This window comes from Photinus pyralis, unplaced genomic scaffold (assembly GCF_008802855.1).
Source record: "Photinus pyralis isolate 1611_PpyrPB1 unplaced genomic scaffold, Ppyr1.3 Ppyr1.4_LG1, whole genome shotgun sequence".
Lineage (NCBI taxonomy): Eukaryota > Metazoa > Arthropoda > Insecta > Coleoptera > Lampyridae > Photinus > Photinus pyralis.
In genome coordinates, this window is record NW_022170249.1 from 41,955,203 (window position 1) to 41,967,586 (window position 12,384).

Here is a 12,384-nt window from a genome sequence, read left to right on the forward strand (position 1 = left end):
GTTCTTTTCTATTACTTTTTGGTTTGTTTCTCCTTACTCGTTGCCTCTGCACAACAAGTGGTGCGGGCGGGGATACATTGACGCTAAAATCTGAGGACTCATATGGGTTTTTATTATACGTTTTTGGGCGAACTTAGGATTCTTTCCTAACGAAAAGTTTTTTTTTGCGGAATCAGGTTTTTACAGCAAATAGGTATTCGATTTATTTGATAGGTATTTAGCGTTTCGGTTAATAAAGTTTTGGATTTTTTTCTAGTCTATCTCAACAAGTTGTGGCACTTTGACCAGGTTGATTCACCAAACAGTTGTCAGATTAACAATCTGAGACTGCAATATATTTTAAAGGAACTATAAGTGGATATATCCATGAGTCCTTTAAACCAATCTTTCATTGAAAACCGAGATGACAGGGCAATTTACGAGCTTCCTTTGAGGTCGCGAAAGAAAAAAACATATTTATTTCATTGGGCAAGAATTGCGCTCATTGTAAAATTTGCAATGAATTTCAAAGATCAAAAATCAAAATTTTCACTTTTATTCAGAGCTTCCACTTATTTATATCAACTTAACCTTATACAAAAAAAACCTGAAAATATTTTAGAGCAACTAATACCGAAAATGAATTAAAAACAGTAATCGAGTTGAAGAATATGTGACAGAGCGTTGACAGAGGTGAGACGAACGCGCATAATAGTGCACTTTAACTTTGTGCATGATTTTTTTTCAATAATTAGTCATGCTTAATGCTAATTTTATTTATTTATGTTGGAACCCTTAAATAAAATACGCAAAATGAATAACTAAAATAAATTTAAAAAGACTGGAACCGGAAGAAAAGATTATTGAAGCCATAGAACTGGAACCATTAAAACTAATTCCTCTTAAGTAGTGCGGACCCGAAACTCCAACCTCTGGTGTGACAACGCTTTTATTTCCTTGTTAGGGAATATTTTGAAGTGTTTCTTAAATTAGGAACAATCCAGACCTACAACTTGAGTGGGACACGGTCAACTCGCCACCGGACCACTCGCCACCGACCGACTAGCCAATGGGACAACTCGCCAACGGACAACTCGCCACTCACCAACGAAATATTTTTCCCTGTTTAATGTGTCATACAAATGCATCCCATAAATGCAATAGTCAATTTCCCTAATTTTGTAAAAAAAAGTTTATCGAAAAACTGTAGACACGACACATTAAACAGGGAAAAATATTTCGTTGGCGAGTTGTCGCAGTGGCGAGTCGTCCGTTGGCGAGTTGTCGCATTGGCGAGTTGTCGCGTTGGCGAGTTGTCCCGTTGGCGAGTCAGTCGGTGGCGAGTGGTCCGGTGGCGAGTCGCCCTTGGCGAGCTGACGCGTACCGACTTCTTCGCGGCCTTCTCGACTATATCCATTGCCGGTGAAGCTCTGTCCCTTTTTCTTTGTGGATAAAAGGCATATTTTGAAATTAACAAAAAGCGTAATAGCGAATTGTTTCAAACTTTCATAACTCGATAACCCAGAAACGACTGAATTTAGATGCATTATGCTTCTTAGAAGTTTTGATTAACATTGAAACAATTAAAATATCGAACATACAGGGTGATAAGAAAAATGCACTTTGGTGAGCCACACGTTTATGACTAACCCTGTATAATTAAAATTATTACTGCCTAGTGGACGTTGAAGAAAATGAATGAACTTTTGTGGTGAACGTTATATTTCTCTCATATGCGTATTAGATGAAAACTTTTCGCGGCTTCTTCGCTAATTTATATTGTTTCTTACGTCGCTCTTCCACGCGCGCGATTGTTTTAAAATTAACACTAACTTCGCTTAGACGATCAATGCGTGTCTCCTCCACCTTTTCCTTTCCATTCCTCTATTTCCGAGTAGAAAACCGACAACGCAAGAGGACGGTTCGCCCCCACCCGCAGACCTCCGGCAGCTTCACCGACGTATTTCACCCAAACACAAACACTAGATACTTATTTAATTGGTTGCCCAACAGAAAAACCGATACGGAACCGATGCAATTCTCACGACTCGCTTTTACTATCGCATAACAGTGGTTATTGGGGTGGGAAATGGTGGTAGTTAAAGGTAAAGGAAGTGGTAAATTGATGTTTAAGGACGTATGGACAATTTAAAATTCGCTAACGCAAATGAAGTACTGTATGGAAGGATATTCTCTGTTCTCCGCTTCGTTAAAAACGGTTTACCCATTGAATTGAACAAAAACAAAGCGGATAAAATTATATACACGACTGGCATCGTAAATTAGGACACTGAGATCCAGCAGCAATTCGAAAAATGGAACCGAACAGCTTGGCTGAAGGATTACATGTTGTAGATTGTGGAATAAAAGCATCATGGGACACATGTATGAAAGGTATACATGCTCGATCACTTTTTCCTAAGAAGTATTCAAGTCAATCAACTGCGGCACTGGAATTGTTCATACGGATGGTCCGATACAAACTATGTCAAGGAATAATTTGCTCACATTCATAGACGATTATTCTCAATTTAGGTACATAGTTGATCAGGGATAAATTGGAAATCGCGAATGAATATAAATATATTGCCGAAATAAATTCAACAAGAAACCAAAAAAAAACTTCGATAAGATCATGATGGCGAGTACATTAAAAAGACCGACTTCAACATTTTTTAACCGAAATAGCTTTTGTTTTGAGATCACCAATGGATATATTTCTTGCAGACGTCTCAACTCAATCGCCCTTTGAGAGTACCCTCTACCGACAATTCGTTCTTGAGGCATAAGGGCATATACCCGATCACGATAAGAGGTCGAGGAGGAGGGCTATGGTTGGTAGAAAGTAATTCCTTTCGTTGAGACCTTTCATGAAGGACCAAGCCAAACCAAACCATGAAGGATAGAAACTAGTTTCAGTTTTTATTCTTAAAAAAAGCGCTAAAAATAAAACGGTAATGAGAATGGCCCGATGTATGTGAATCGCCGCAAAGTTGCCACAGTTTTTGCGGCCAAGCAACAAATATCTCACGGTTCGAACGATGGACAGAAACCAAATTGGACAATGCGATAGAACTAATTTTATAGCCAGAGAACATTTCCGATTTTCCAATCGTGTCCAAAATCTTCAGGACCATAACAGAGACCATTGGTACAAAATGTCAGCCAAGTCGGTCTGCTTAGAAAGCTATAGGTAATTCAATGAATATCGATTTCATTTCCAAAAAGGCATTTGCCAGTTTCAAATCTCTTTCAAAAGGATTTCCGCTCTCGAGATCATTGAAAGGAACATTTGTTTCAAACTTTAACCAAATCGGTGCCGGATAATTTCGGCTGAACCTTCTTTACAAGATCACGCCGCACACACATACATACGCACATGCGTACATACAGACATTTTTTAAAAGCACTACCTATTTTGGACTCCTTGAACTTTGAAACGTAAAGATCCGGTGAAATTTGGAGTGATTTCAATAACCTCCCAATTTTTTATTGGGGAGGTTATATCAATCGGATCTTAAACATTTATAAAAATCGTCACTACGTTGAATTTTCAAACAATCTTCACAATGCATTATCAAGTTGCTCTCAATTGACTCCAAAGCTAATCAAATATGTCTTACTCTTGTAGGTGAAGTACAAATCAGTGCATACCCAGGACGGGTAATCATCACGGAACCGAAGGGAAATGTGCAACCACGAATTACGGTGGATAAATATAACGCTCGACGGGTAGCACTAGGAGATGACGTAACACTGCCGTGCGTAGCACAAGGACGTCCTGTACCTGGATACTATTGGAAACGCGAATTGCAAGGGCAAACTGTACCTGTCGCTTTAGGAGAACGAATCACCATTATTTCTGCCGGACTTTTGAAAATAGCGAAGGTGAGATCTCGAACTCAAAGTCGACGATGTCGCATTAAATCGTAATTGTAGGTTCGTCTAGAAGATCGTGGAACTTACATTTGTTTTGCGAATAACTCAGCAGGGGAAGAAAGTGTGAGGGTAACGTTAGAAGTAACGGCTCCGCTATCCGTTCATGTGCAGCCTCAGGTTCAAATTGTCGATGTTGGAAAAGAAGCAAATTTCCAGTGCATTGTAGGAGGCTACCCGATATCACAGATAAGTTGGCTACATAATTCAAAACCCGTGGCACCAGACAGCAGGGTTGAAATGATGGCTGATCCACCTCGACTGACAATTCGACAACTCTCAAAAGACGACAGGGGTATGTACCAATGTATCGTGAGCAATAATTGGGATCAAGCGCAAGCGATTTCGGAGTTGGATATGGGAGACGCGGGACCAGAATTAATTTATTGGTTTTCGGAACAAACCCTCCAACCAGGGCCCACGGTCTCACTGAAGTGCGTCGCTTCTGGTAACCCACCTCCACAATTTACCTGGACGTTGGACGGCTTTCCGATCCCCGATTCTTCGAGGTTCTTAGTTGGGCAATACGTGACTATTCAGGACGATGTAATCAGTCACGTAAATATAAGCAATATCAAATCGGAAGACGGGGGCGAATATACTTGTACGGCACATAATACCATTGGCAAAATTTCGCACAGTGCTCGCGTGAACGTTTATGGACTTCCGTTTATCAGAGAGATGCCGAAAATTACGGGAGTGGCTGGTATGAATTTGATTATTAAATGTCCAGTGGCAGGGTACCCCATTGAAACAATTACGTGGGAGAGAGACGGTCAAATGTTGCCGATAAATCGGAGACAGCGCGTTTACACAAACGGCACTTTAGTGATAGAGCAAACGCAACGAACTGAAGATGCAGGAACTTATACTTGCCAGGCTCAAAATAGGCAACGACATTCATCGAGACGTGATTTGGAAATTCAAATTAACGGTAGATTGGTACATTTTCCAATTCAAATAACCAAATCCAATTTTAGTACCGCCGAAAATTATACCGATAAATCCAATGACTGATATTTTAAGGGAAGGAATGAGAGCTGCAATTACCTGTCAAATTATGGAAGGGGACTTACCGATAACGTTTAGGTGGGAAAGAAACGGAAAAACGATTTCGAATAACGTAGTCGAAGGCACTTCAGTGCGAAGAATTGACGAATTTTCATCGTCGCTTATCATAGAGAAAGTTAGTTCGACTCATAGCGGAAATTACACTTGCGTTGCTAGTAATATTGCTGGCTCGGAAAAGTACATTGTACCATTGACGGTGAATGGTAATATTTCATTTAGGCGTAGGATATGTTAATTAAGAAAAGTTTTCAGTACCGCCACGGTGGACAGTTGAGCCAGCAGATGCTAATGTTGCTTCTGGTCAAGAGGCGATTCTCCACTGTCAAGCTGTTGGTTATCCAAATCCGGCGGTTACGTGGCGTAAAGCTGTTGGTAAGACATGATTATTTCAAAACACAACAACAGAATTTCATTGTGAAAAATTAGGAGAACAACCAGGCGAATACAAAGAATTTCTTTTCGAACCAAATGTTCGCCAATATCAGAATGGATCGTTAAACTTCGCACACATATTAAAAGGTGATGAGGGCCATTATCTTTGCGAAGCCAAAAATAACATTGGAACCGGAGTCAGCAAAGTAATTTTCTTGAAGGTGAATGGTGGGTAATAAATTGACAGATATCAAATATCAAGGAATTCTCTTCAGCTCCAGCTCATTTTCCGCAAAAAACGAAAGAACTGCAAATTGCAAAGGGAGAGCAAGCGCATCTTCAATGCGCGGCGTTAGGAGATACGCCGATGGAAATTACATGGAAAGTCGACGGTCAACACATCTCTAGTGACGGCGACCAAAGGTATTCCATCCGGCAGCAAGGATTAGCCGAAGGTATGGTATCGGAATTGGGCATTGACAGAACAATTAGACAAGATTCGGGAGTGTTCTCTTGCTATGCCACTAACGCGTATGGGCATGACGAAATGAGCATACACTTAATAATTCAGGAAATACCCGAATCTCCAAAAAATGTTAGGGTGACGGAACAACTGCCAAGAAGTATCGGACTGTCGTGGATAAAACCGTACAATGGAAACAGTCCGATTAGTAATTATATCATCCAGTACAAACTTGGTGTAGGTAATTTTAACTACCGTCCTAGTATATGAAGTTACTACTAAGTTCAGTTTTTAGATATGTGGCCGAATCAACCTTCCAAACAAATAGTGCCTGGTTCTCATGAAAGTGCCACTCTGCCAAATCTGCATCCTGCTCAAGTATATCATATCAGAATTTTAGCCGAAAATCGTTTAGGTCTTAGTGAACCGAGTCAGACTATTCAGGTCAGCACCCTTGAAGAAGGTAACCTATTACTTTGTAAGAACTAATAATGGCTTTAATAAAATTATTAGTGCCAAACGGGCCTCCTTTGGATATTAGAGCTGAAGCAAAAAGTTCCACCGAAATTTTGGTCATTTGGGAACCACCATCACGGAACACCTGGAATGGAAACCTACTAGGGTACCATGTGGGTTATCAAGAACTCCCATCCCAATCGGTAATACCAACACAGGGTTATACATTTAAGAGCGTCGAGGTCCGGCAACACTTTGGTGGTGAAGCAACTCTTCAAGGCTTATCTAAGTATGCTTCGTATAATATTATTGTGCAGGTATGAAGTTTTATCGCACAGTAGGTTAGTGATGAGTCTTTTTAGGCGTACAACAGCAGAGGATCTGGTCCACCGAGCGAGCCAATAACAATACGAACTTTGGAAGACGCTCCCACACTGCCTCCAGAAAAAGTTCAATGCTCAGTTTTAAGTGCACAAAGTTTACACATATCATGGGAACCCCCTCTTCCTGAAGGCCAAAATGGAATTGTTCAAGGATACAAAGTTACTTATCACTGCGTTAGTGAATGGTTAGGTCCGTAACGGTAACGATTCACCAGTCGACTCAATAATACTTCCTCAATTTACAGACAAGGACGATCAACAAACAAAAGTGATTCAACAATTACGCACAACAATAACAGGTCTAAGAAAATATACTAACTACAGCATCACTGTTTTGGCTTATACTGCAAGTGGAGATGGTGTCAGATCTGAAGCCGTTTACTGCCATACTGAAGAAGACGGTAACAATTCTCTATAAAATACAACAATTAATCTAAAAATAACGCCTTAGTTCCATCAACACCTGCAGATATTAAAGCAATCTTAAGTTCCACAAACAAAATTTTAGTGTCGTGGCTACCTCCTAAACACAGTAACGGTATACTAGTAGGATATACATTTTATATGAGTAGCTTAGAGGACGGACGAGAAGCGGGAACACATAAGAAAGTGTTGAGCCCAACACATGAGTCACACGAAGTTAGTAGATCACACGAAACTGCCACATATCAATTTTGGGTTACCGCATCAACGAGGGTAAGTACCTGCTTCTTTATTAAACTCGGGTAGACAATGTGCATCTTTCAGGTTGGGGAAGGAGACAGCACGCGTGTGATCACAGTAACACCATCTAGAGTGATTCCGGCTAAAATAGCGTCTTTTGGTAGAGAAATAGTAAGTGCCTGGAAACAAACTGTGTATCTACCTTGTAAACGAGTAGGAGATCCGTTACCAGTTCCCACCTGGCATCTAAACGAGTTGCCGTTGGAGGTCGGTGGCCGTAGATCGATATCTACGGACGCCGCGTTGCAAATCAAAGACGTTCAAAGTATCGATCAAGCGAATTATTCCTGCAGCGTCGAAAACAAGCACGGCAAAGACGAAATCGTTTACAGTTTGAAGGTGTTAGTTCCTCCCGATCCGCCTATGTTAACGGTAGTGGCAGAATTCACCGACAGCCTTCACTTACGGTGGACAGACCAAAAAAATGGGGGATCCCCTATCCTAGGATATGTAATTAATTATAAGAGAGACCATGGAGATTGGGAGGAGCTTCAAATTTCGGCACGAACGGATGAACACATGTTGAGAAATTTGTGGTGCGGAACCAAATATTTGTTATATATTACCGCCTTTAATCGAATCGGCACTGGTTTATCGTGTGATGTGGTGACAGACAACACAAAGGGGACTGGTATGTATTTAACAGAGACCATATTTCTAGACCTGCGCGACAATAGAAATTCACTATCAATTATCGATAATATAAAACTATCAATAATATCGATTATCCATATTATCGGTTTTTGATATCGATATTGCCAATCAATATTATCGATAACCTTTTCTTATTATGAAAATGGTCAGCTGTGAAAAGAAGATCCAAATTTTTTTCACTCTTTATGTATGAATCATCGATCATGATCGATAATCGAGGTCTATCGATAATTAACCATATTTATATTTATTGATAGACGTCAACTTCAATTATCGCTATTTATCAATATATTGATTATTTCTCGCACCTCTACATATTTTTATAATTTTCAACCAAATGTTCTATAATTATGTTTCTAGTTCTACTACACTTTCAAGTACAACTTTTGTAGAGTAGTTACCAAGAAAAAATTCTTATAAACAATTGCAAATCATAGGTATATCTATGTTTTTTTTCTATTACTGCAAAAGGTAATATTTATTTTAATTTGATATAAAATATATTATGTTTAAATATAGGTACATTATGTACCAATTTCCCGAAGAGTATTATGTGTATTCGGTATTATTTATCATCTTTGCAGTTTACTAACATAGAAATGTTTATAGCGCCTGTAAAACCAAAACAATCGCAAATGTTAACAATGAATGCGACCGTAGTAACAGTATGGCTTGATTCGTGGGGTGATGGTGGATGTGGTATTTCGCATTTTGTAATCGAATACAAGAAACGACCGCAGTCCTCCTGGATAACAGCTTCAAGTCACATAAAGCCGACAGAACGGATATATAGCGTAACCGAATTATGGCCCGCAACCGACTATCAGCTAAAAGTAACAGCGTACAACAATGCCGGCGACACCACAGCAATTTATAATTTTACTACACTAACGCTCTTAGGAGGTAAGGCAGTAGTAGTAATTTGTATGATTGAATCAATATTTGAATTCAACACAGTCGTTCCTGAACTATCTCCACCAGTGTCCCATTCGGGTGACCAGTCGTTCTATGCCAACGCGAGAGTGATTGTTCCGATCGTGCTATCGATAGTAATTTTAATAGCCCTTATAGCTGCAATATTTTGGAGACGTAGTAAGTGACGGCACAAATGTTGTGTATGTACAATTAATCATTGTAGAAATTAGACAAGAGCGGGAAGGCCAAAGGGGTTCACTGGGCGAATCGCCATCGATAGCTCAAATCCAAAACAAGCAAAATCGAGATCAGCAATATTTAGCTGTACGCGTGGGTAGACCGCAGCAACCAATAGCCATCGAGCCGGACACTTATAAAGCGGATTCCGCCGATTACATTGAAGATATCTGCCCGTATGCCACATTTCAGCTGTCGAAACCTGCGTACAGTGAAAGCTCCTACAGTGGAAACATCTACAGCGGCCCGTACCACTCGGTACGCGGGTCTTTTGTTTATCATGATGTTAAACCACCTCCTATCGATAAGTTTAAGTTAGGACACGTAAGTTTGATTTATTTTGGTTTTTCGTCTGTAACTTATTTTATGTTTTAAATAATTTTTTTTTTAAACAGTAACTTCTTAATTCTCTCATGTGGCACTATTTTTCACGGAGTTCGAGTTCCAAACACTATTTGAGACATTTCGTATTTCAAGGAGCTAATCTCAATCTTTACCGAGTGAAAAACATGTTTAGCAATCTTGATATCTAAACAAGCACAGGCTTCCTAAAAAAATTAAGTCAAGACTACCCTTATATTATTAATTATTATATTAATTATATTAATTAATTAATTAATTATATTAATTATATTATTAATTAAAATGAATGTACCTAATTAATATTTCTGTATTCTTCTATCACATGGAGAGACCTCTTAGGGATATCAAATTGAATAACGCATTTTTCAGAGCAACAGTACCTAGATTCTTTTACAGTAAAATTATAAAACGTTTTTAAGGATTTTGACTTTTTATTACCGACACGGTGCACTGTGGTGCGTGTCTACCATTGATGGAAATGAAAGTTGCAGAAACAAATTCGCTACGCTCCACAGGTCTAGTTGATGTATAGATAACGTTTTACGTTTCATTTGGGGTAGGAAATACTTTAAAATGTGATTTAACATAATTGCCAACATTCAATTAAGTGGGGAATTGGACATCTCTCCCAATCATTCGACTAGGTTTTTTAAACCTTTTCATTTTTTCTCAATATCTAATGTGGAAACCCCAATTATTAACCTATAACCAAACAACGATGAAAATGGTAGTATTACAATGGAATAGCTGGTTTGGGGGGTTCCAGAAAATCCAAAGTCCCTTTATTGATCATTATCTTGTACTAAAAATCAAATACTAAATGCATATGTATTTTCTAGAAGGTAATATATTTTTTCATTTAAGAATAAAGAACCAGAGTATACCAAAGTTCGAAGAAAAGGAGGAAGACTGCGTGATCCACATTCAGAAAGTCAGGGTAAGTCCTATTCCACGTATCCAAGGTGAAAATGAACAGCATGCGTAATCTCGAAAACCGTAAAAAGTGTGGTAAGTTACAAATTTGATAAAATCATAAAAAAGTTAAATAATGGGTCAAAAATATTCCATTGAGAAAATTCCGGTTAATTTCGGATATTCGAAAAAACAGGAAATATGAGATTTTTCGCCGAGGCTGTTTGGGGAGAGATAAAGAAATAAAGAACATTTTCGTACTTCCGAGACTAAAGTGACCACTTCACTCCATTATGACAAGTACTGAAGTGTCACTTTTTGTCCCGCCGGGATTAAATTTTGACGAAAATCCCGGAAGGATGAAATTACTAACAAGGCAATTTCAGTAGGTTGTTCCACATTTTGTATGCGGCACTACTTCTTAAACGTATCGTACTGCTGCTCATATAGTTTTTTGGATTTCGGTGGTATCAATTCTTTACCTAGTTTGGCTGCTTTTTATGAATATCAAATACACTTTTGTCACCCACCACCAAAATTATGACACTAGCAATGACAGTTTCCAAATTATTTTTGTTACCACAGCATAGGAATTGTCGTACCAACGCAACGTTCCTATGGTAACTTGTTAAGTAGCGATTTTTTGAAAGAACGCGTTCTCTAACTCCATACATATTAAGTGTTTCAGTTTCGGAAGTACAAAATAGTTATTTATGTATTAAGGGCATAATAGTGATGTTTATATTCTCGAGGGCGACGAGTTAAAAAGCTCGAGGGCCTATGGCCCGAGAGCTTTTTAGTCGCCCGAGAGTATAGATATCAGTTTATGCCCGTGGTACATACGCAATTTTATGTTTTACAAATAGTTTTCTTCGTCAAAATTCGTTTACAAAATAATTCAGTATGTTTGATCGAGTATGCGTGGTTCCAATTTGTTAATGTGATTGAAACCATCCAAACGTCAAACGTAATTTTAAATAATTCAATTCATTGTGAAAGAGCAAGAAGTTCCAGAAACTACGAAATAAGGCCAATCTTGTGATTTAGTAGGTATTGACAATTAATAATTGACGTTTCTAATTTTCAATGATCTGCAAATATTTGTTTGTTTTGTGATTAAGCATAAATGAGTTACTATGGTGATACTTTATGCCCTAGGGCATAAAGTGGTACTTTATGCCCGCGTATCACAGATATAAAATGTGCTATGATAGGTTAGTAAGACATAAAATATCGTATATACCTTGCGACTGAAGTAGTGGTCTTAATCCCTCAGGTAAATTATGGCCCTCCCTTCGGTCGGGCCATAAACTTTACCTTCGGGATTAAAAGTACTACTTCAGTCCCGCGGTATATAATATACTATTTCTCAATGCCACTTTTTTGACATTACAAGAAGTCATTGACAAATGTAGAATATAATACAGATTGACAAGTTTTACAGTATCCAATATCCTCATGCTGTTCATTTCTATTGTAAACACCCTGTGTAGCTATATGAGCCTCAACTTTCTACGCTATAGACACATGGTTCCAATTTGCGCAATTTGATACTTGCAATAAACATTGATTCCTTTTGGTCAGCTTTAAAATCTCGCACCAAGGTTCACTATTAATGAAATCTGCTGCCCTTGTTTGTCTATATTGTAGAAAGTCAACATTATTAAGAGCCATTGCTGCTCAATCCGCTCTTGACCGCAACATTATTTCAGAATCGGACAATCTGGGCAGCACTGACTCCGAGGTGAAGAAGATTTTAACACTGCATCTGCCAATTTCAGAATATGACACCTTAGGCAGCGATTCCGAAGGTGATGGGACGGGTGCCAGTCAGGAATTGGTTTCGTTTAGACATCGAATGCGCGGTACGAAAGCGTAAGTAGGGTCAATTTCAGGTATAACATGGCCGAAATATTATAG

The 12,384-nt window shown here is 38.8% G+C and overlaps 1 protein-coding gene across 4 annotated transcripts in view; it reads left to right on the plus strand.

The window, feature by feature from the left end:
- LOC116168781 (Down syndrome cell adhesion molecule-like protein Dscam2) overlaps positions 1–12,384 on the plus strand; it is a 164,277-nt gene that overhangs the window by 151,091 nt on the left and 802 nt on the right. For 2 of the 4 annotated variants that reach the window (XM_031484766.1, XM_031484787.1), the window contains exons 5-21: positions 3,611–3,867; positions 3,919–4,849; positions 4,896–5,189; positions 5,239–5,358; positions 5,413–5,586; positions 5,634–6,062; positions 6,117–6,284; positions 6,335–6,594; positions 6,640–6,850; positions 6,906–7,061; positions 7,112–7,356; positions 7,408–8,014; positions 8,647–8,940; positions 8,995–9,129; positions 9,176–9,513; positions 10,417–10,489; positions 12,177–12,329. In XM_031484766.1, the coding sequence (XP_031340626.1) occupies positions 3,611–3,867; positions 3,919–4,849; positions 4,896–5,189; positions 5,239–5,358; positions 5,413–5,586; positions 5,634–6,062; positions 6,117–6,284; positions 6,335–6,594; positions 6,640–6,850; positions 6,906–7,061; positions 7,112–7,356; positions 7,408–8,014; positions 8,647–8,940; positions 8,995–9,129; positions 9,176–9,513; positions 10,417–10,489; positions 12,177–12,329 (4,845 nt within the window). The remainder of the gene's footprint in view (positions 1–3,610; positions 3,868–3,918; positions 4,850–4,895; positions 5,190–5,238; positions 5,359–5,412; positions 5,587–5,633; positions 6,063–6,116; positions 6,285–6,334; positions 6,595–6,639; positions 6,851–6,905; positions 7,062–7,111; positions 7,357–7,407; positions 8,015–8,646; positions 8,941–8,994; positions 9,130–9,175; positions 9,514–10,416; positions 10,490–12,176; positions 12,330–12,384) is intronic. The other 2 variants (XM_031484780.1, XM_031484772.1) reach the window with 2 other exon arrangements.